The sequence below is a fragment of the Salvelinus namaycush genome, chromosome 2 (genome assembly GCF_016432855.1).
Source record: "Salvelinus namaycush isolate Seneca chromosome 2, SaNama_1.0, whole genome shotgun sequence".
In the NCBI taxonomy this organism is placed as follows: Eukaryota; Metazoa; Chordata; class Actinopteri; order Salmoniformes; family Salmonidae; genus Salvelinus; species Salvelinus namaycush.
In genome coordinates, this window is record NC_052308.1 from 75,926,144 (window position 1) to 75,948,508 (window position 22,365).

The following is a 22,365-nucleotide window of genomic DNA, read 5'->3' on the forward strand; positions in this document are numbered from 1 at the left end:
CACCTAGACACACAACCAGTTACATTAAATATTATTCATTGTCATTTTTAAAACACACATCATGCAGACACTATAGATGCTGTAAAGAGGCCAATGGAACGCAGACTGGGGGGGATATAAGAGGGACGCCGGATTGGGGCACATTCAACATATCTGATGTAACAAAGTGTATATTCATCACTCCGTCATGAGTGATGCTTTCTAAACAGGCCCTCAATGTGGTTACTAAAGTCTGATTTGAATATATTTGGCTGTTTTTGCTGCAAAATTTATAAGTTGTACCTTTTCAGGTTTAGAAGGAGTGACTGCTAAATGCTAACTCCCCTGCATATAAGCTGGTAGCATAGCTAGCATACAGAAATGGGTGGCGGTAGTCAATCATTTTTCACTGTAAAGTATTAGTTGGTGACGATGACCTGAACATTGGGGTTGACATCACAGGAGGCTGCTGAGGGGAGAACGGCTCATAATAAAGGCTGGAACGGAGCAAATGGAATGGCATCAATCACATGGAAACCATGGAAACCATGTGTTTGATGCATTTTGATACCATTCCAACGATTTCGCTTCAGCCAATACTATGAGCCCGTCCTCCCCAATTAAGGTGCCACCAACGTCCTGTGGTTGACATCCATACAAGCGTTATACTCTGATTTTTACCACAAGATAGTACACATACTCTATACTGTAAATAATACCTAAATGTAGGTTCATTTTGCTGGGGGGCAATGAGGAGATTTGGGATCTTGGGATCTTTTCCCCATGGCAATTTGATTGTTTTGGTCGAGTTCCATTGACCTCTTTACAGCATCTTTTCAATGCTTTGCGCCAAAGCTGAAGAGACTCCTCGTCCTTAGGAGGTGGGTGCAAATCAAAAGGCGCCTCACAACTGCACTCGCTCCTCAAAAACGTTTGAACACTCCTGCTCTATGAACAACTTCCGTTCCTGACAGTTACCGTGGCAACCCCTTACAGAACATAAAATGACCATTTTATGTGAATCCATGTTTGTAAAGTTGTGAAAAGCGATACTGAATTAGTTAGCTAGTTAGCTCCCAACTATTGGCCGGAAGCTCTTAACCGGAAGTCACCCACACAAAAAACCTAAACAGACCCCGCCCATATTTCTGTTGAAAATGAGGTGAATAGGACACAATATGGATGTTTGGACGGTTGTGGGTAATTCCGTCAGCCAGGGGATTCCATTCCAGAACATTGAGAGATGGAACATTCTGGAACGTTTGTTGATTGATAATAATATATCACAGTTAACAAGTTCAGACCAGGCAATGAGATTATTGCCTGATTTAAAGCCTTTTATCCTTAGAAGAATAAGAGTCCACCATTTTGTCCAACTATTAATAGAGAATAAATGACATTATTGCATAGTGTGAATGTGATGTCATATAGAATGAGTGCTATGGTCTCCAACATGGCGTGGCTCTTGACCCCTTAACTGTTGTCTGACCTTCCCAGGTAGGGGTGTCTCTTTTGGGGGGCAGAGATGGGCTAAAGGTGGATGGGAGAGTGGAGACCCATGGAGGTGTACCTATTGCCCACCTAACTGTTGTCTGATCTTCCCAGGTAGGGGTGTCTCTTTTTAGGGGGATGGATGGGAGAGTGGAGATCCATGGAGGGGTACCTTTTACCCCCCTGACAGCCCTAATGAGTCTGTGTTTGGGGATAAGGGGAGCTGGGGGTGGAGGCTGTGGAGCTAAATATGGGAACCCTGTCCTTTAGGCCACACCCACAGGAAGTATCACTAAATGACGTTGTCAAACAGATGCATGGACTGCATGATGTTCTCATCCTGGACAGGCGGCAGGAAGGGACAAAAAGCACAACAGGTAAGAAGCAGTTCGAGAAAAGGTTTAAACAGTACAAAAGCAGAAACAGGTTCTTAAATAAATAAAAAGTTTAATATCGAATGTTAGTGAATTAGCTTTTTTGTTTCAATAACTTATGAAAAAGATTGGTGTGATTTTCCACATCTCATTATGTCATGGGGTTGTTCAATGACAGACATGTATTTGTTTAACCTATCACTAGATTCTTTCATTTCAGAGAGGCAAAAAGATATACAGTTGAAGTCGGAAGTTTACATACACTTAGGTTGGAGTCATTGAAACTAGTTTTTCAACCACTCCACAAATTTCTTGTTCACAAACTATAGTTTTGGCAAATCGGTTAGGACATCTACTTTGTGCATGACACAAGTAATCTTTCCAACAATTGTTTACAGACAGAATATTTCACTTATAATTCACTGTATCACAATCCCAGTGGGTCAGAAGTTTACATACACTAAATGACTGGGCCTTTTAAACAGCTTGGAAAATTCCAGAAAATTATGTCATGGCTTTAGAAGCTTCTGATAGGCCAGTTTACATAATTTGAGTCAATTGGAGGTGTACCTGTGGATGTATTTCAAGGCCTACCTTCAAACTCAGTGCCACTTTGCTTGACATCATGGGAAAATCTAAAGAAATCAGCCAAGACCTCAGAAAATAAATTGTAGACCTCCACAAGTCTGGTTCATCCTTAGGAGCAATTTCCAAATGCCTGACGGTACCACGTTCATCTGTGCAAACAATAGTACGCAAGTATAAACACCATAGGACCACGCAGCCTTCATACCGCTCAGGAAGGAGACGCGTTCTGTCTCCTAGATGAACATACTTTGGTGTGAAAAGTGCAAATCATTCCCAGAATAACAGCAAAGGACCTTGTGAAGATGCTGGAGGAAACAGGTACAAAAGTATCTATATTCTCAGTAAAACGAGTCCTATATCGACATAACCTGAAAGGCCAATCAGCAAGGAAGAAGCCAAAACTGCCATAACAAAGCCAGACTACGGTTTGCAACTGCACATGGGGACAAAGATCGGACTTTTTGGAGAAATGTCCTCTGGTCTGATGAAACAAAAATAGAACTGTTTGGCCATAATGACCATCGTTATGTTTGGAGGAAAAAACGTGAACGCTTGCAAGCCGAAGAACACCATCCCAACCGTGAAGCACGGGGGTGGCAGCATCATGGTGTGGGTGTCCTTTGCTGCAGGAGGGCCTGGTGCACTTCACAAAATAGATGGCATCATGAGGACGGACAATTATGTGGATATATTGAAGCAACATCTAAAGACATCAGTCAGGAAGTTAAAGCTTGGTCGCAAATGGGTCTTCCAAATGGACAATGACCCCAAGCATACTTCCAAAGTTGTGGAGTGGCCATCACAAAGCCCTGACCTCAATCCTACAGATCATTTGTGGGCAGAACTGAAATAGTGTGTGTGAGCAAGGAGGCCTACAAACCTGACTCAGTTACATGAGCTCTGTCAGGAGGAAGGGGCCAAAATTCACCCAACTTATTGTGGGAAGCTTGTGGAAGGCTACCCAAAACGTTTGACCCAAGTTAAACAATTTAAAGGCAATGCTACCAAATACTAATTGAGTGTATGTAAAAAAACATTCTCTCTACTATTATTTTGACATTTCACATTCTTAAAATAAAGTGGTGATCCTGACTGACCTAAGACAGGGAATTTTTACTAGGATTAATGTCAGGAATTGTGAAAAACTGAGTTTAAATGTATTTGGCTAAGGTGTATGTAAACTTACGACTTCAACTGTATATCCACGTCACTCTCAGAGAAAAAAAGTAACATGCAAGGTTTTACACAATTAAATGTGACACATCATTACACACACATGAATGTACCCATAAGCAATCATTTCTGATGAAAAACACACCTTTGTGGAAATAAACTTCACATTGTGATGTTTTGAATATTATTAAATAACGTCATAAATAATCATATCCTATAGAATCATGTTGAAACACGCAGACACACGCAGACAGACACACTCACACAGACACACACACACACACAGACACACACACCTTTTGACAAGACTCCAGAAATTCCTCAATGGTGACCACGCCATCTTTGTTCTTGTCCATTTTCTGAAAGAGTGAAACAGAGAAACAGTTGAATATGCTACTCTGATCCCTGGCCGTGACCCCACACTCCGAAGGGCCTCCGTGGGATATGCAACAAACACATTTCCATTTCACACCACACACACACTGTACAGGATACACACTTACATCTGAAACAGGACAAATATAAGCAACCTCTATTTGACCTTTTGGTTGTTCACAAAGTCAGAATGCAACAATAAGGAGGTTATGTCTAGAGGGTCCTTTTAAAACCCTTGTGATAAACAATGGAGGTAGAATTATCTATCCCTGGGGCCTGGATCCAATTAGAAAACAATGGAGGTAGAATTATCTAACCCTGGGGCCTGGATCCAATTAGAAAACACTGGAGGTAGAATTATCTAACCCTGGGGCCTGGATTCAATTAGAAAACACTGGAGGTAGAATTATCTAACCCTGGGGCCTGGATTCAATTAGAAACCACTGGAGGTAGAATTATCTAACCCTGGGGCCTGGATTCAATTAGAAAACACTGGAGGTAGAATTATCTAACCCTGGGGCCTGGATTCAATTAGAAAACACTGGAGGTAGACTTATCTAACCCTTTGGGCCTGGATTCAATTAGAAAACACTGGAGGTAGAATTATCTAACCCTGGGGCCTGGATTCAATTAGAAAACAATGGAGGTAGACGTATCTAACCCTGGGGCCTGGGTTCAATTAGAAAACACTGGAGGTAGAATTATCTAACCCTGGGGCCTGGATTCAATTAGAAAACACTGGAGGTAGAATTATCTAACCCTGGGGCCTGGATTCAATTAGAAAACACTGGAGGTAGAATTATCTAACCCTGGGGCCTGGATTCAATTAGAAAACACTGGAGGTAGAATTATCTAACCCTGGGGCCTGGATTCAATTAGAAAACACTGGAGGTAGACTTATCTAACCCTGGGGCCTGGATTCAATTAGAAAACACTGGAGGTAGAATTATCTAACCCTGGGGCCTGGATTCAATTAGAAACCACTGGAGGTAGAATTATCTAACCCTGGGGCCTGGATTCAATTAGAAAACACTGGAGGTAGAATTATCTAACCCTGGGGCCTGGATTCAATTAGAAAACACTGGAGGTAGACTTATCTAACCCTTTGGGCCTGGATTCAATTAGAAAACACTGGTAGAATTATCTAACCCTGGGGCCTGGATTCAATTAGAAAACAATGGAGGTAGACGTATCTAACCCTGGGGCCTGGATTCAATTAGAAAACACTGGAGGTAGAATTATCTAACCCTGGGGCCTGGATTCAATTAGAAAACACTGGAGGTAGAATTATCTAACCCTGGGGCCTGGATTCAATTAGAAAACACTGGAGGTAGAATTATCTAACCCTGGGGCCTGGATTCAATTAGAAAACACTGGAGGTAGAATTATCTAACCCTGGGGCCTGGATTCAATTAGAAAACACTGGAGGTAGACTTATCTAACCCTGGGGCCTGGATTCAATTAGAAAACACTGGAGGTAGAATTATCTAACCCTGGGGCCTGGATTCAATTAGAAAACAATGGAGGTAGACGTATCTAACCCTGGGGCCTGGGTTCAATTAGAAAACACTGGAGGTAGAATTATCTAACCCTGGGGCCTGGATTTAATTAGAAAACAATGAAGGTAAAATGATCTAACCCTGGGGCCTGGGTTCAATTAGAAAACAATGAAGGTAAAATGATCTAACCCTGGGGCCTGGGTTCAATTAGAAAACAATGAAGGTAAAATGATCTAACCCTGGGGCCTGGGTTCAATTAGAAAACAATGAAGGTAAAATGATCGAACCCTGGGGCCTGGGTTCAATTAGAAAACAATGAAGGTAAAATGATCTAACCCTGGGGCCTGGGTTCAATTAGAAAACAATGAAGGTAGAATTACCTAACCCTGGGGCCTGGATTCAATTAGAAAACAATGGAGGTAGAATTAACTAACCCTGGGGCCTGGGTTCAATTAGAAAATAATGGAGGTAGAATTATCTAACCCTGGGGCCTGGATTCAATTAGAAAACACTGGAGGTAGAATTATCTAACCCTGGGGCCTGGATTCAATTAGAAAACACTGGAGGTAGAATTATCTAACCCTGGGGCCTGGATTCAATTAGAAAACAATGGAGGTAGAATTATCTAACCCTGGGGTCTGGATTCAATTAGAAAACAATGGACGTAGAATTATCTAACCCTGGGGCCTGGATTCAATTAGAAAACAATGAAGGTAGAATTATCTAACCCTGGGGCCTGGATTCAATTAGAAAACAATGGAGGTAGAATTATCTAACCCTGGGGCCTGGATTCAATTAGAAAACAATGGAGGTAGAATTATCTAACCCTGGGGCCTGGATTCAATTAGATAACAATGGAGGTAATATTATCTAACCCTGGGGCCTGGATTCAATTAGAAAACACTGGAGGTAGAATTATCTAACCCTGGGGCCTGGATTCAATTAGAAAACACTGGAGGTAGAATTATCTAACCCTGGGGCCTGGATTCAATTAGAAAACACTGGAGGTAGAATTATCTAACCCTGGGGCCTGGATTCAATTAGAAAACACTGGAGATAGAATTATCTAACCCTGGGGTCTGGATTCAATTAGAAAACAATGGAGGTAGAATTATCTAACCCCGGGGACCTGGATTCAATTAGAAAACGATGGAGGTAGAATTATCTAACCCTGGGGCCTGGATCCAATTAGAAAACAATGGAGGTAGAATTATCTAACCCTGGGGCCTGGATTCAATTAGAAAACACTGGAGGTAGAATTATCTAACCCTGGGGCCTGGATTCAATTAGAAAACAATGGAGGTAGAATTATCTAACCCTGGGGCCTGGATTCAATTAGAAAACACTGGAGGTAGAATTATCTAACCCTGGGGTCTGGATTCAATTAGAAAACAATGGAGGTAGAATTATCTAACCCTGGGGCCTGGATTCAATTAGAAAACGATGGAGGTAGAACTATCTAACCCTGGGGCCTGGATCCAATTAGAAAACAATGAAGGTAGAATTATCTAACCCTGGGGCCTGGATTCAATTAGAAAACACTGGAGGTAGAATTATCTAACCCTGGGGCCTGGATTCAATTAGAAAACACTGGAGGTAGAATTATCTAACCCTGGGGCCTGGATTCAATTAGAAAACAATGAAGGTAGAATTATCTAACCCTGGGGCCTGGATTAAATAAGAAAACACTGGAGGTAGAATTATCTAACCCTGGGGCCTGGATTAAATAAGAAAACACTGGAGGTAGAATTATCTAACCCTGGGGCCTGGATTAAATAAGAAAACACTGGAGGTAGAATTATCTAACCCTGGGGCCTGGATTAAATAAGAAAACACTGGAGGTAGAATTACCTAACCCTGGGGCCTGGATCCAATTAGAAAACACTGGAGGTAGAATTATCTAACCCTGGGGCCTGGATCCAATTAGAAAACAATGGAGGTAGAATTATCTAACCCTGGGGCCTGGATCCAATTAGAAAACAATGGAGGTAGAATTATCTAACCCTGGGGCCTGGATCCAATTAGAAAACAATGGAGGTAGAATTATCTAACCCTGGGGCCTGGATCCAATTAGAAAACAATGGAGGTAGAATTATCTAACCCTGGGGTCTGGATTCAATTAGAAAACAATGGAGGTAGAATTATCTAACCCTGGGGCCTGGATTCAATTAGAAAACACTGGAGGTAGAATTATCTAACCCTGGGGCCTGGATTAAATTAGAAAACACTGGAGGTAGAATTATCTAACCCTGGAGCCTGGATTAAATAAGATACTGTGCTAAAGCATTTAAAGGTAATTTCCAATTGAGCCGACATCTGCTGTGTTTACCTTGAATGTGATCTCCACTAACGCAGTAACATGGGCTTTAAAATGTGCTGCTGCCTACAAGCACATTAGGATTGAATCAAGGTTTAGACCTGTGGTTAGTTGTTACCTAGAAGAAGTTATTAATCTGATTCTAGATCTGTGGTTAGTTGTTACCTAGAAGAAGTTGTTAATCTGATCCTAGATCTGTGGTTAGTTGTTACCTAGAAGAAGTTGTTAATCTGATCCTAGATCTGTGGTTAGTTGTTACCTAGAAGAAGTTGTTAATCTGATCCTAGATCTGTGGTTAGTTGTTACCTTGAATAAATTATTAATCTGATCCTAGATCTGTGGTTAGTTGTTACCTTGAATAAGTTATTAATCTGATCCTAGATCTGTGGTTAGTTGTTACCTGGAATAAGTTATTCATCTGATCCTAGATCTGTGGTTAGTTGTTACCTTGAATAAGTTATTAATCTGATCCTAGATCTGTGGTTAGTTGTTACCTGGAAGAAGTTATTAATCTGATCCTAGATCTGTGGTTAGTTGTTACCTTGAATAAGTTATTAATCTGATCCTAGATCTGTGGTTAGTTGTTACCTGGAATAAGTTATTAATCTGATCCTAGATCTGTGGTTAGTTGTTACCTTGAATAAGTTATTAATCTGATCCTAGATCTGTGGTTAGTTGTTACCTGGAATAAGTTATTCATCTGATCCTAGATCTGTGGTTAGTTGTTACCTTGAATAAGTTATTAATCTGATCCTAGATCTGTGGTTAGTTGTTACCTGGAATAAGTTATTCATCTGATCCTAGATCTGTGGTTAGTTGTTACCTGGAATAAGTTATTCATCTGATCCTAGATCTGTGGTTAGTTGTTACCTGGAAGAAGTTGTCGACGTGCTCCTTGGGGGCGTCGTCCTGCATACAGGGGTACGTACACGTCCCCATCATATCATAGATAGAGCTCATTATATCAGTCATCTCCTGAAGCACACACACACAGAAACACACACAGAGGCACACACACAAATACACATGCACGCACAAACATGCACACACACACGCACACATATTCGTGCTCACACACACAAACACGCACACACACAGAGTGGATGGGGGAATAGTTTAGAAGAGAAAAAAAACATATTTGCACACACACACACACACACACACACACACACACACACACACACACACACACACACACACACACACACACACACACACACACACACACACACACACACACACACACACACATACATACATACATACATACATACATACATACACACACACAGTTGAAGTCAGAAGTTTACATACACTTAGTTTGGAGTCATTAAAACTTGTTTTTCCACCACTCCACAAATTTCTTGTTAACAAACTACAGTTTTGGCAAGTCGATTAGGACATCTACTTTGTGCATGACACAAGTCATTTTTCCAACAATTGTTTACAGAGAGATTATTTCACTTAGAATTCACTGTATTACAATTCCAGTGGGTCAGAAGTTTACATTCACTAAATTGACTGTGCCTTTAAACAGCTTGGAAATTTTCAGAAAATTATGTAATGGCTTTAGAAGCTTCTGATAGGCTAATTGACATCATTTGAGTCAATAGGAGGTGTACCTGTGGATGTATTTCAAGGCCTACCTTCAAATTGAATGCATCTTTGCTTGACATCATGGGAGAATCAAAAGTAATCAGCCAAAACCTCAGAAAAAAATTTGTAGACCTCCACAAGTCTAGTTCATCCTTAGGAGCAATTTCCAAACGCCTGAAGGTACCACGTTCATCTGTACAAACAATAGTTCGCAAGTATAAACACCATGGGACCACGCAGCCGTCATTCTGCTCAGGAAGGGGACGTGTTCTGTCTCCTAGAGATGAACATACTTTGGTGCGAAAAGTGCAAATCAATCCCAGAACAACAGTAAAGGACCTTGTGAAGATGCTGGACGAAACAGGTACAAAAGTATCTATATCCACAATAAAACGAGTCATATATCAACATAACCTGAAAGGCCACTTAGCAAGGAAGAAGCCACTGCTCCAAATCCGCCATAAAAAAGCCAAACTACGGTTTGCAACTGCACATGGGGACAAAGATCGGACTTTTTGGAGAAATGTCCTCTGGTCTGATGAATCAAAAATAGAACTGTTTGGCCATAATGACCATCATTATGTTTGGAGGAAAAAGGGGGAGGCTTACAAGCCAAAGAACACCATCCCAACCATGAAGCACGGGGGCGGCAGCATCATGTTGTGGGGGTGCTTTGCTGCAGGAGGGACTGGTGCACTTCACAAAATAGATGGCATCATGAGGACGGACAATTATGTGGATATATTGAAGCAACATCTAAAGACATCAGTCAGGAAGTTAAAGCGTGGTCACAATTGGGTCTTCCAAATGGACAATGACCCCAAGCATACTTCCAAAGTTGTGGCCAAATGGCTTAAGGACAACAAAGTCAAGGTATTGGAGTGGCCATCACAAAGCCCTGACCTCAATCCCATAGAACATATGTGGGCAGAACTGAAAAAGCGTGTGAGAGCAAGGAGGCCTAAAAACCTGACTCAGTTACACCAGCTCTGTCAGGAGGAATGGGCCATAATTCACCCAATGTATTGTGGGAAGCTTGTGGAAGGCTACCCGAAACGTTAGACCCAAGTTAAACAATTTAAAGGCAATGCTACCAAATACTAATTGAGTGTATGTAAACTTCTGACCCACTGGGAATGTGATGAAAGAAATAAAAGCTGAAATAAATCCTTCTCTCTACTATTATTCTGACATTTCACATTCTTAAAATAAAGTGGTGATCCTAACTGACCTAAGACCGGGAATATTTACTAGGATTAAATATCAGGAATTGTGAAAAACTGAGTTTAAATGTATTTGGCTAAGGTGTATGTAAACTTCCGACTTCAACTGTACATACATACACACACACACATCTTACCATACCTCTTTGGTGATGAAGCCATCTTTGTTGAGGTCGTAGAGGTTAAAAGCCCAGTTGAGTTTCTCTGTGACAGAGCCTCTCAGGATGATTGACAGGCCTGTGATGAAGTCTTCGAAGCTCACAGAACCATTCTTGTGGGTGTCAAATGCTTCGAACAGAAAATGAGCGTAGGTGCTGGAGTCTTAAACAGAGGGGAAAGGGAAAGGAGGATACCTAGTCAGTTGTACAACTGAATGCATTCAACTGAAATGTGTCTTCCACATTTAACCCAACCCCTCTGAATCAGAGCGATGCGTGGGGCTGCCTTAAATCGACATCCACGTCTTCGGCGCCCGGGGAGGAAGTGAGAGAGGGGGATACTGAGAGAGAGAGAGAGAGAGAGAGAGAGAGAGAGAGACATAGAAAAAGAGACAAACGTACACAGGATTTCATGCATGGGTGCAGCACACACACTTAAAGACACTCACCTCCCTGAGGAAAGAACTGGGAGTAGATTAACTTGAATGTCTCTTCATCCACCACACCACTAGGGCATTCCTATTGGACAATCAACAGAATGGTAGAACACATTAAGACAGAGAGACAGACACCACTAGGGCATTCCTATTGGACAATCAACAGAATGGTAGAACACATTAAGACAGAGAGACACCACTAGGGCATTCCTATTGGACAATCAACAGAATGGTAGAACACATTAAGTTAGAGAGACAGACAGACACCACTAGGGCATTCCTATTGGACAATCAACAGAATGGTAGAACACATTAAGACAGAGAGACACCACTAGGGCATTCCTATTGGACAATCAACAGAATGGTAGAACACATTAAGACAGAGAGACAGACACCACTAGGGCATTCCTATTGGACAATCAACAGAATGGTAGAACACATTAAGTTAGAGAGACAGACAGACACCACTAGGGCATTCCTATTGGACAATCAACAGAATGGTAGAACACATTAAGTTAGAGAGACAGACAGACACCACTAGGGCATTCCTATTGGACAATCAACAGAATGGTAGAACACATTAAGTTAGAGAGACAGACAGACACCACTAGGGCATTCCTATTGGACAATCAACAGAATGGTAGAACACATTAAGACAGAGAGACACCACTAGGGCATTCCTATTCAATAATCAACAGAAATAACACACACATAAAAACAGAGAGAGAGAGAGAGAGTGTGTTAGAGAGGGAGAGACAGCGACACAGAAAGAGAAATTGAGAGAGGGGGTTCAGAAAGAGAGAGACAGAGACAGACAGAGATATAATGTGTTTGTGAGACAGAATGAGACAGAGAGAGAAATACTCCCAAGTAAAGATCTTATTTTTTCAAGAAAATATCTCAATCAATTCCCAACTTCTGTGCATTTACTAATGACATAAAGCTGAATTATTCTGGGTGAGGGAGGAACAGCAAATATTACAGCCACACATGTATATGACTGCCATTGCCTGAGGGACATCCCATGACCACTAATTCCCTGAAGTTTTTACATTGTATTTAACTGACAGTAATACATAGTGGAACCATCATCATATAGCCTGAGGGACATCCCATGACCACTAATTCCCTGAAGTACTATTATTATTACTACTGAAATAAACTGTATTCATTATCCTCATTGCACTGTACTATATTTACTGTACTATATTTACTGAAATGCTGTACCACTATACTGCTTTGACAATATCTACAAATTGTATTTCAGACAGACAGACAGACAGACAGACAGACAGACAGACAGACAGACAGACAGACAGACAGACAGACAGACAGACAGACAGTCCTCAGGGAGAGACGTACATTCTTGAAGCCCCTGTAGAGGATCTGTAGTTCTCTCCTGGTGAACTTAGTCTGTTGTAGTAGCTGGTCCAACCCCTCTGGTCTATAACACACTGTAGATAACTCCCCATCCTCCACTACACTGTCTGTAGGAGGGGAAGAGAGAGAGAGAGAGGGCATGGTGGTTATGCTTAGTAGCTACCCCCTATTGTGTGTGAGAAAGAGGAAGAGAGAAGAAGAAGTGAAAGAGATAAAGATAGAAGAGAAGACGGCGATACTCAGTTCCCTGTTACCAGTGGGGTAAAGTACTTCAGTTAAAATACTGTACTTTAAAGTACTACTTAAGTCACTTTTGGGGGTATCTGTACTCTACTTTACTATTCATATTTTTGACAACTTTTACTTCACTACATTCTTACAGAAAATGATGTACTTTTTACTCCATACATTTTCCCTGACACCCAAAAGTACTCGTTACATTTTCCCTGACACCCAAAAGTACTGGTTACATTTTCCCTGACACCCAAAAGTACTGGTTACATTTTCCCTGACACCCAAAAGTACTGGTTACATTTTCCCTGACACCCAAAAGTACTGGTTACATTTTCCCTGACACCCAAAAGTACTGGTTACATTTTCCCTGACACCCAAAAGTACTGGTTACATTTTCCCTGACACCCAAAACTACTCCTTACATTTTTAATGATTAGCAGGATTGTCAATTGTCAAATTCCCGCACTTATCAAGAGAACATCCCTGGTCATCTTTACTGCCTCTGATCTGGCGCACTCACTAAACACAAATGCTTCGTTTGTAAATGATGTCGGAGTGTTGGAGTGTCCCTGGCTATCGGTAAATTAAATAAAAAATCTAGAAAATGGTGGCGTCTAGTTTGCTTAATATAAGGAATTTAAAGTGATTAATACTTTTACTTTTATTTTTGATACTTAGGTGCATTTTAGCAATTACATTTACTTTTGATACTTAAGTTTATATAAAACCAAATACTTTTAGACTTTTACTCAAGTAGTATTTTACTGGGTGACTTTCACTTTTACTTGAGTCATTTTCTATTAAGGTATCTTCACTTTTACTCAAGTATGACAATTGGTTACTTTTTCCACCACTGCAGGTAGCTAGCACTGCAGTTGGAGTAGTTTACTTTTTAACCTTTTTTTTACCAAGGAGAAGCATCAGAGAGAGAGAGAGAGAGAGAGAGAGAGAGAGAGAGAGAGAGAGAGAGAGAGAGAGAGAGAGAGAGAGAGAGAGAGAGAGAGCTATATTTTGTTCTATGCTTCTTCTTAGTTTACCGTTCACTTACTTAGCTAGCTAATTTAGCTAATTTAACAACAACCTAACTCAAATAGAGAGGAATGCTATTTATGTTAGCTAGCTGGCTAAAGCTATCCAACACGGCAACTTGTCTGTGTAACTGTCTATTACACTTGTTTAGCAAGGGCTCGAAGGGGGCGGAGGAACGGAGGAAGGGGTGGGATATGCAAACGAGCACTTGCTTTGACTGAGTGAGGGGGCGGTTCTGGAGCGACAGCAGGGCAGCAGCTTGAGGAACCTCTGTTTTATAGTTCGCTTGCTGTGGTTGGATGCTGGGTTACCTGGAAGTAACCAATCACAGCACAGATTAGAGCAGGATGGCACGACCCCATAGAATGGACTCAAATCACACATATGCATGCACACACACACAAGTTGAAGTAGTCACTATTCCATCTTGATGCTATAGTTAGTTTGCTGATCTGGCTTCAGGTTATAGTTTCTTATGATTGGTGATATATATATATATATATGGAACTGTGACAGTAACCAGCCATGGTTGTCAGGTTCCATCTACAGAGCGGAGGGTTCCGAGAAGAACAGCCGTCTCCATGGTAACCTGACAGAGGTGTAAACACAGGAGCGTAAATGCCTGTCTGCTTCCTTCTCACGTTTCAGTAGCTCTCTCTCTCTCTCTCTCTCTGTGTGTGTGTGTGTGTGTGTGTGTGTGTGTGTGTGTGTGTGTGTGTGTGTGTGTGTGTGTGCGTGTGTGTGTGTGTGTGTGTGTGTGTGTGTGTGTGTGTGTGTGTGTGTCTGTCAGTCTGTCAGTCTTTCTGTCTGTCAGTCTGCCTGTCTGTTAGTCTGTCAATCTCTCTGTCTGTCTGTCAGTTTGTCAGTATGTCTGTCTGTCAGTTTGTCACATGGCGTTTTAGGTACCCGCATTTTAAATGTGTGTGTGTCCGTGTGTGTTTTCAGAGTTCCATCTGACACAACAAGGTAGACTATCAAAAGAGCAGCCAGCATGCTATGTTGCTATTGTTTCTGTAGTTGTTGAAGGAGTCTTACTGAAAGATACATTCTGATAGGATAATGTAAATAATCAGAATCATTCCACTGTATCTTGTAGATTTCTATTCTTTATTTCTTTTGAAATCATCATTCTCTATCTTCACACACGAGAGAATGGTTTGGTGTTCTTGGCTTACAAACAGATTATTGAAGCTTAGTGGAAGTTTCATTTTGAACACACTGAATTTAGTCATCTGACAGAATCTCTGAGTGGCGTCTTGACATTAGAACCAGGCTCTGACAGAATCTCTGAGTGGTGTCTTGACATTAGAACCAGGCTCTGACAGAATCTCTGAGTGGTGTCTTGACATTAGAATCAGGCTCTGACAGAATCTCTGAGTGGTGTCTTGACATTAGAACCAGGCTCTGACAGAATCTCTGAGTGGTGTCTTGACATTAGAATCAGGCTCTGACAGAATCTCTGAGTGGTGTCTTGACATTAGAATCAGGCTCTGACAGAATCTCTGAGTGGTGTCTTGACATTAGAACCAGGTTCTGACAGAATCTCTGAGTGGTGTCTTGACATTAGAACCAGGTTCTGACAGAATCTCTGAGTGGTGTCTTGACATTAGAATCAGGCTCTGACAGAATCTCTGAGTGGTGTCTTGACATTAGAATCAGGCTCTGACAGAATCTCTGAGTGGTGTCTTGACATTAGAACCAGGCTCTGACAGAATCTCTGAGTGGTGTCTTGACATTAGAATCAGGCTCTGACAGAATCTCTGAGTGGTGTCTTGACATTAGAATCAGGCTCTGACAGAATCTCTGAGTGGTGTCTTGACATTAGAATCAGGCTCTGACAGAATCTCTGAGTGGTGTCTTGACATTAGAATCAGGCTCTGACAGAATCTCTGAGTGGTGTCTTGACATTAGAACCAGGTTCTGACAGAATCTCTGAGTGGTGTCTTGACATTAGAACCAGGCTCTGACAGAATCTCTGAGTGGTGTCTTGACATTAGAATCAGGCTCTGACAGAATCTCTGAGTGGTGTCTTGACATTAGAACCAGGCTCTGACAGAATCTCTGAGTGGTGTCTTGACATTAGAACCAGGTCTTGTCCTTAATGGTACCTTATTCCCTATATAGTGTCCTACGCTTAACCAGGTAGTGTACCATATAGGGAATAGGGTGCCATTTGTGACGCGGATATAGTGAGATATTATACATAATACATGACAAGCTGCTCATAAACCCAGTCCAATGCTATGATGCTTCACTCATAAGGGATTATTCAATACCATTTATCAACCATCAATCCATCAAATGTAGTTTGGAAAGTCAGGCCAGTCCGAATGGATCGTCATTTCATTCATTTAGTAAACTCTACAATTCACATCGCTTCCTATCTCACTCATCCTCATAGCAGGTACAGTACATGACCAAAGTATGTGGACACCTGCCTGTTGAACATCTCATTCCAAAATCATGGGCATTAATATGGAGTTGGTCCCCCCTTTGCTGCTTTTACAGCCTCCACTCTTCTGGGAAAGCAGTTTGGAACTCGGAGTGAGTGTTTCAATGAGCTCTCCAGTAAGGCCATTTTACTGCCAATGTTTGTCTATGGAGATTGCATGGCTGTGTGCTCAATTTTATACACCTGTCAGCAACGGGTGTGGCTGAAATAGCAAAATCCACTAATTTGAAGGGGTGTCCACATACTTTAGTATATATAGTGTATTGATATGGTAGTGACTATAATGGTACCTCATCAGCATAATGTCACATCTCCTCTTCACCACTAACAAGTGTGTGGAATGTCATTCACCTATTAACGTCAGCCAATGAGCATGGCACGCTAAGGCTATCCCACCCCGCTTTCTGATTAACCTATGGGCTCACTCGGGCAATAATCACTTCCCTTTCTGTCAACCAATGGGCATAGATCTCAGGGAGCCTTTATATGTCAACTCATGCCTTGTCTCTCACTTGATGTTCTGCAGTCTTCCAGTGACCTTCCACCTCCTGCCCACCACCAGCATAACAACCTGAAGGCTCGTCATCAGAACCCCGTTCACCAAGCAGGGGGGTTCTGATGCCAGCTGCCCAGCATAGGACAACCTGTCATCAGCATCTGGCTCTGAGGAGCACTCCTCTGAGAAGAGACCTCAACTATTCAATAACATTCCATATTGTGTTCTGTCTCGGTTGTCATTCAGTTAAGACGGTACTTGATTGAACTCTCTGATCTTCTAGAAGGATTTCTCTTTGAGGCCTGCGGCCTTTCTACAAGACCAGTGCTTCAACCCAACCACACAGCTCCTCACCTCTTCAAACGGTCTACAGTCACCACTTTGTAGCGAGCAGCAGGCTGCCTATTTCTGTAGCTTGGACCTACTACCAACCCGAGTCAAACCAAGGTGCACAGTAACCATTCCAGGACCAGACAACAGCGTGTATATTTCAACGCCTTGGACAGCTACACAGGTCTCTGGTAGCAAGTCACAGAGAGAGCATTACAACAGTATGTAGACAGGTCTCTGGTAGCAAGTCACAGAGAGAGCATTACAACAGCATGTGAACAGCTACACAGGTCTCTGGTAGCAAGTCACAGAGAGAGCATTACAACAGTATGTAGACAGCTACACAGGCCTCTGGTAGCAAGTCACAGAGAGAGCATTACAACAGTATGTAGACAGCTACACAGGCCTCTGGTAGCAAGTCACAGAGAGAGCATTACAACAGTGTGTAGACAGCTACACAGACCTCTGGCAGCTAGTCACAGAGAGAGCATTACAACAGTATGTAGACAGCTACGCAGGTCTCTGGTAGCAAGTCACAGAGAGAGCATTACAACAGTATGTAGACAGCTACACAGGTCTCTGGTAGCAAGTCACAGAGAGAGCATTACAACAGTATGTAGACAGCTACACAGGTCTCTGGCAGCAAGTCACAGAGAGAGCATTACAACAGTATGTAGACAGCTACACAGGTCTCTGGCAGCTAGTCACAGAGAGAGCATTACAACAGTATGTAGACAGCTACACAGGTCTCTGGTAGCAAGTCACAGAGAGAGCATTACAACAGTATGTAGACAGCTACACAGGCCTCTGGTAGCAAGTCACAGAGAGAGCATTACAACAGTATGTAGACAGGTCTCTGGTAGCAAGTCACAGAGAGAGCATTACAACAGCATGTGAACAGCTACACAGGTCTCTGGTAGCAAGTCACAGAGAGAACATTACAACAGCATGTGAACAGCTACACAGGTCTCTGGTAGCAAGTCACAGAGAGAGCATTACAACAGCATGTGGACAGCTACACAGGTCTCTGGTAGCAAGTCACAGAGAGAGCATTACAACAGTATGTAGACAGGTCTCTGGTAGCAAGTCACAGAGAGAGCATTACAACAGCATGTGAACAGCTACACAGGTCTCTGGTAGCGAGTCACAGAGAGCATTACAACAGCATGTGAACAGCTACACAGGTCTCTGGTAGCAAGTCACAGAGAGAGCATTACAACAGTATGTTGACACCTACACAGGCCTCTGGCAGCAAGTCACAGAGAGAGCATTACAACAGTATGTAGACAGCTACGCAGGTCTCTGGTAGCAAGTCACAGAGAGAGCATTACAACAACTGAAAGAGGGAAAGGTAGAAAGATAGAGAGAACTTCACAAAACCTCCACCCTCAGTCCCAGCCATTCCATCCCCCTCAACCTCTCACCCCTGCTGCCTGTCCAGGTGCTCTGCCTCCATTCCTACTTCCCCTTCCCCCCCGAGGTCAGGAGTCCCCCCACCAAGCAACACATGAAGATCAATCTGTATATAAGGTCCGGTACTTACCCCTCAACCACTACTCCCTGTCCGGGTGTTGTTCCCCATAGACATAGTAGCTCTGTGTCTATATGTTTATCACCTTCCCGTGCTGAAGGGTTTCTCAAACTCGGTCCTGGGGCCCCCTGGGTGCACGTTCTGTTTTTCTCCATGGCTCTACACAACTGATTCAAACCATTAAAACTTGATGAGTTGATTATTTGAATCAGCTGTGTAGTACTAGGGGAGAAAAACAGAACGTGCATCCAGGGGGCCCCAGGACCGAGTTTGAGAAACCCTTCCCCTACAGAACCTTCTGTCAGTGTCGCAGTGAGCCAGGATAACTACTTCACGAAGAGCCAGGATAACTACTTCACGAAGAGCCAGGATAACTACTTCACGAAGAGCCAGGATAACTACTTCACGAAGAGCCAGGATAACTACTTCACGAAGAGCCAGGATAACTACGCCACGAAGAGCCAGGATAACTACGCCACGAAGAGCCAGGATAACTACGCCACGAAGAGCCAGGATAACTACGCCACGAAGAGCCAGGATAACTACGCCACGAAGAGCCAGGATAACTACGCCACGAAGAGCCAGGATAACTACGCCACGAAGAGCCAGGATAACTACTTCACGAAGAGCCAGGATAACTACTTCACGAAGAGCCAGGATAACTACTTCACGAAGAGCCAGGATAACTACGCCACGAAGAGCCAGGATAACTACGCCACGAAGAGCCAGGATAACTACGCCACGAAGAGCCAGGATAACTACGCCACGAAGAGCCAGGATAACTACGCCACGAAGAGCCAGGATAACTACACCACGAAGAGCCAGGATAACTACGCCACGAAGAGCCAGGACAACTACACCACGAAGAGCCAGGATAACTACGCCACGAAGAGCCAGGATAACTACGCCACGAAGAGCCAGGATAACTACGCCACGAAGAGCCAGGATAACTACTTCACGAAGAGCCAGGATAACTACTTCACGAAGAGCCAGGATAACTACTTCACGAAGAGCCAGGATAACTACGCCACGAAGAGCCAGGATAACTACGCCACGAAGAGCCAGGATAACTACGCCACGAAGAGCCAGGATAACTACGCCACGAAGAGCCAGGATAACTACGCCACGAAGAGCCAGGATAACTACGCCACGAAGAGCCAGGATAACTACGCCACGAAGAGCCAGGATAACTACGCCACGAAGAGCCAGGATAACTACGCCACGAAGAGCCAGGATAACTACGCCACGAAGAGCCAGGATAACTACGCCACGAAGAGCCAGGATAACTACGCCACGAAGAGCCAGGATAACTACGCCACGAAGAGCCAGGATAACTACGCCACGAAGAGCCAGGATAACTACGCCACAGCCTCTCCTCCACCCTGACCGTGTCTCCCTACAGTACCTTCTACCAGGGTCCTGGTGTTCTCCCCCCCCCCATCTCCCTACAGGACCTTCTACCAGGGTCCTGGTGTTCTCCCCCCCATCTCCCTACAGTACCTTCTACCAGGGTCCTGGTGTTCTCCCCCCCCCCCCCCCCCCCATCTCCCTACAGTACCTTATACCAGGGTCCTGGTGTCCCCCCCCCATCTCCCTACAGTACCTTCTACCAGGGTCCTGGTGTTCTCCCCCCCATCTCCCTACAGTACCTTCTACCAGGGTCCTGGTGTTCTCCCCCCCCCCCCCCCCCCCCTACAGTACCTTCTACCAGGGTCCTGGTGTTCTCCCCCCCCCATCTCCCTACAGTACCTTCTACCAGGGTCCTGGTGCCCCCCCCCCCCCCCCCCCCCCATCTCCCTACAGGACCTTCTACCAGGGTCCTGGTGCCTCCCCCCCCTACAGTACCTTCTACCAGGGTCCCAGTGAACCAGCGGTACAGGTATCTGGCCACCCTGAGTAGTCGTCTCTTGCACCTTCTTCTGCGATGGCCCATCCTGACTGTGTTCTGGTTGTGGTCGTAAGGTTACGGTTCTGTAGTTTCCCGAGGTCCTAAGATTCTTTTAACCGAAGGTTCTTTTCCGAAGGTTCTATGGTTGCAGTTGTTGGTTATGGTTGTGTAGTTGCAGGTTTAAGGTTACGGTCGTAAGGTTGCAGTTCTCTGTGTTAGTGGTCCTATGGTTCTATGTAGTTCTGTAGTTGAGGCTCTACAATCCCTGTCTATTGTAGTCCAGGGTTTGTAATCCTATTTTCACGGAGTTCCTCTTCCTCTACAGAGAGCTCTGTTAGGACTGGATCTCCATCTGGGTCTGGGTCAAGATGAGCAGCGACTAAACGTCTTTTAATTTCTATGTTTCTCCCTCTCTCCCTCTCTCTCTCTCTCGCTCCCTGTCTGACTCTCTCACTCCCTCTCTCCTTCTTTCCTTCTCTCTCTCGCTCGCTCCCTGTCTGACTCTCTCACTCCCTCTCTCTACCTCTCTCCTCTCTCTCTCTCTCTCTCTCTCTCTCTCTCTCTCACTCCCTCTCTCTCCTTCTCTCTCTCTCCCTGTCTGTATCTCTCACTCCCTCTCTCTCAGGTCCTGGAGAGCTTGTTCAAATCAGATCCACTTGTTGCGATCTGGTCTTAAAGAGGAAACTGTGTCCTCTCCCCAAGGCTTCCTCTCTCTGGATCTTTCTCTCTTTCTCTGTCCCTGTCTTCCGCGTCTCTCTTTCCTCTCTCTATCAACCTCTTTCTCACTTTCTAGCTCTCTCTCTGGGTGAAGTTCTAGGTACAGTTCTAGGATCAGCTTCCCCTCCCCTTAACAAAACTTTAACCATTAGTTGGCTAAATGCAAAACTGACCCTAGAGGCAAATTCACTCTACTCCGAACCACTCAGTGTTCCTCCATCTGTCACACCCAAAGTGAAGTTGACCTTAGGTGCGGAACTTGGGTCAGTTATGCATTTACACCACTAATGGTTAAGCTTAGGGTTGGAGGAGGCGAAGCTGATCCTAGATCTGTATCTGTAGGAAACCTCGGAGCGACACGAGGTCAAGGGTCAGAAAAGAAAGAGTCTCTCATTGTTATGTTCTCTCTCTTCTCTTCTTTCATCCCGCCAAAGTTTCTCTTTCTCTCATGTTTTACTTTTTTCCCAGTCCTTGTGGTGATTGAAACGCTCCCTTTCTCTTCTTCCTCTCCTCTTCTTCCTCTTCTTTTTCACTTCCTCTTTTACTTTTTTTTTCTCCCTTGTGGTGAAACACCTTTCTCTCTCTGCTCTCTGCTCTCTCCTCTCTCTCTCTCTCTACTCTCTCCTCTCTCTCGCTCTGCTCTCTCCTCTCCTCTCCTCTCCCCTCTCCTCTCCCCTCTCCTCTTCCCTCTCTCTCTTCTCTCTCCTCTTCCCTCTCTCTCTTCTCTCTCCTCTCCTCTCCTCTCCTCTCCCCTCTCCTCTTCCCTCTCTCTCTTCTCTCTCCTCTTCCCTCTCTCTCTTCTCTCTCCTCTCCTCTTCTTTCTCCTCTTCTCTCTCCTCTCCTCTTCCCTCTCTCTTCTCTCTCCTCTTCCCTCTCTCTTCTCTCTCCTCTTCCCTCTCTCTCTTCTCTCTCCTCTCCTCTCCCCTCTCCTCTTCTCTCTCTCTCTCTCCTCCTCTCTTCTCTCCTCTCCTCTCCTCTCCCCTCTCTTCCCTCTCTCTCTTCTCTCTCTCTCTCTCTCCTCTCCTCTCTCTCCTCTCCTCTATCAAGTGTCTCTCTGTCTCTCTCTCTCTCTCCTCTCCTCTCTCTCTCTGCTCTCCT

General features: G+C 43.8%; 1 protein-coding gene across 1 annotated transcript; it reads right to left on the reverse strand.

Annotated features, from left to right (window-relative positions):
- Nucleotides 1–1,762: 1,762 nt before the first annotated feature.
- Nucleotides 1,763–20,595, reverse strand: LOC120028064 (Kv channel-interacting protein 2-like). The gene is made up of 7 exons (XM_038973217.1): nucleotides 20,508–20,595; nucleotides 12,573–12,697; nucleotides 11,223–11,292; nucleotides 10,758–10,936; nucleotides 8,667–8,771; nucleotides 3,902–3,964; nucleotides 1,763–1,810 (listed from the first exon to the last, which is right to left on the reverse strand). The coding sequence occupies exons 1-7, from the start codon at nucleotides 20,593–20,595 to the stop codon at nucleotides 1,763–1,765; spliced, it is 678 nt and encodes a 225-aa protein (XP_038829145.1).
- Between the last annotated feature and the right edge of the window lie 1,770 nt (nucleotides 20,596–22,365).

Bases quoted from the DNA above. Each gene is read 5' to 3' on its own strand.
- LOC120028064 (XM_038973217.1), bottom strand. From the start codon at position 20,595: ATGGGCCATCGCAGAAGAAGGTGCAAGAGACGACTACTCAGGGTGGCC. The intron at 11,293-12,572 runs GTACGTCTCTCC...ATTGTCCAATAG, and splicing joins TCTACAGGGGCTTCAAGAAT to GAATGCCCTAGTGGTGTGGT. The intron at 10,937-11,222 runs GTGAGTGTCTTT...CCTCTGTTTAAG, and splicing joins CCAGTTCTTTCCTCAGGGAG to ACTCCAGCACCTACGCTCAT.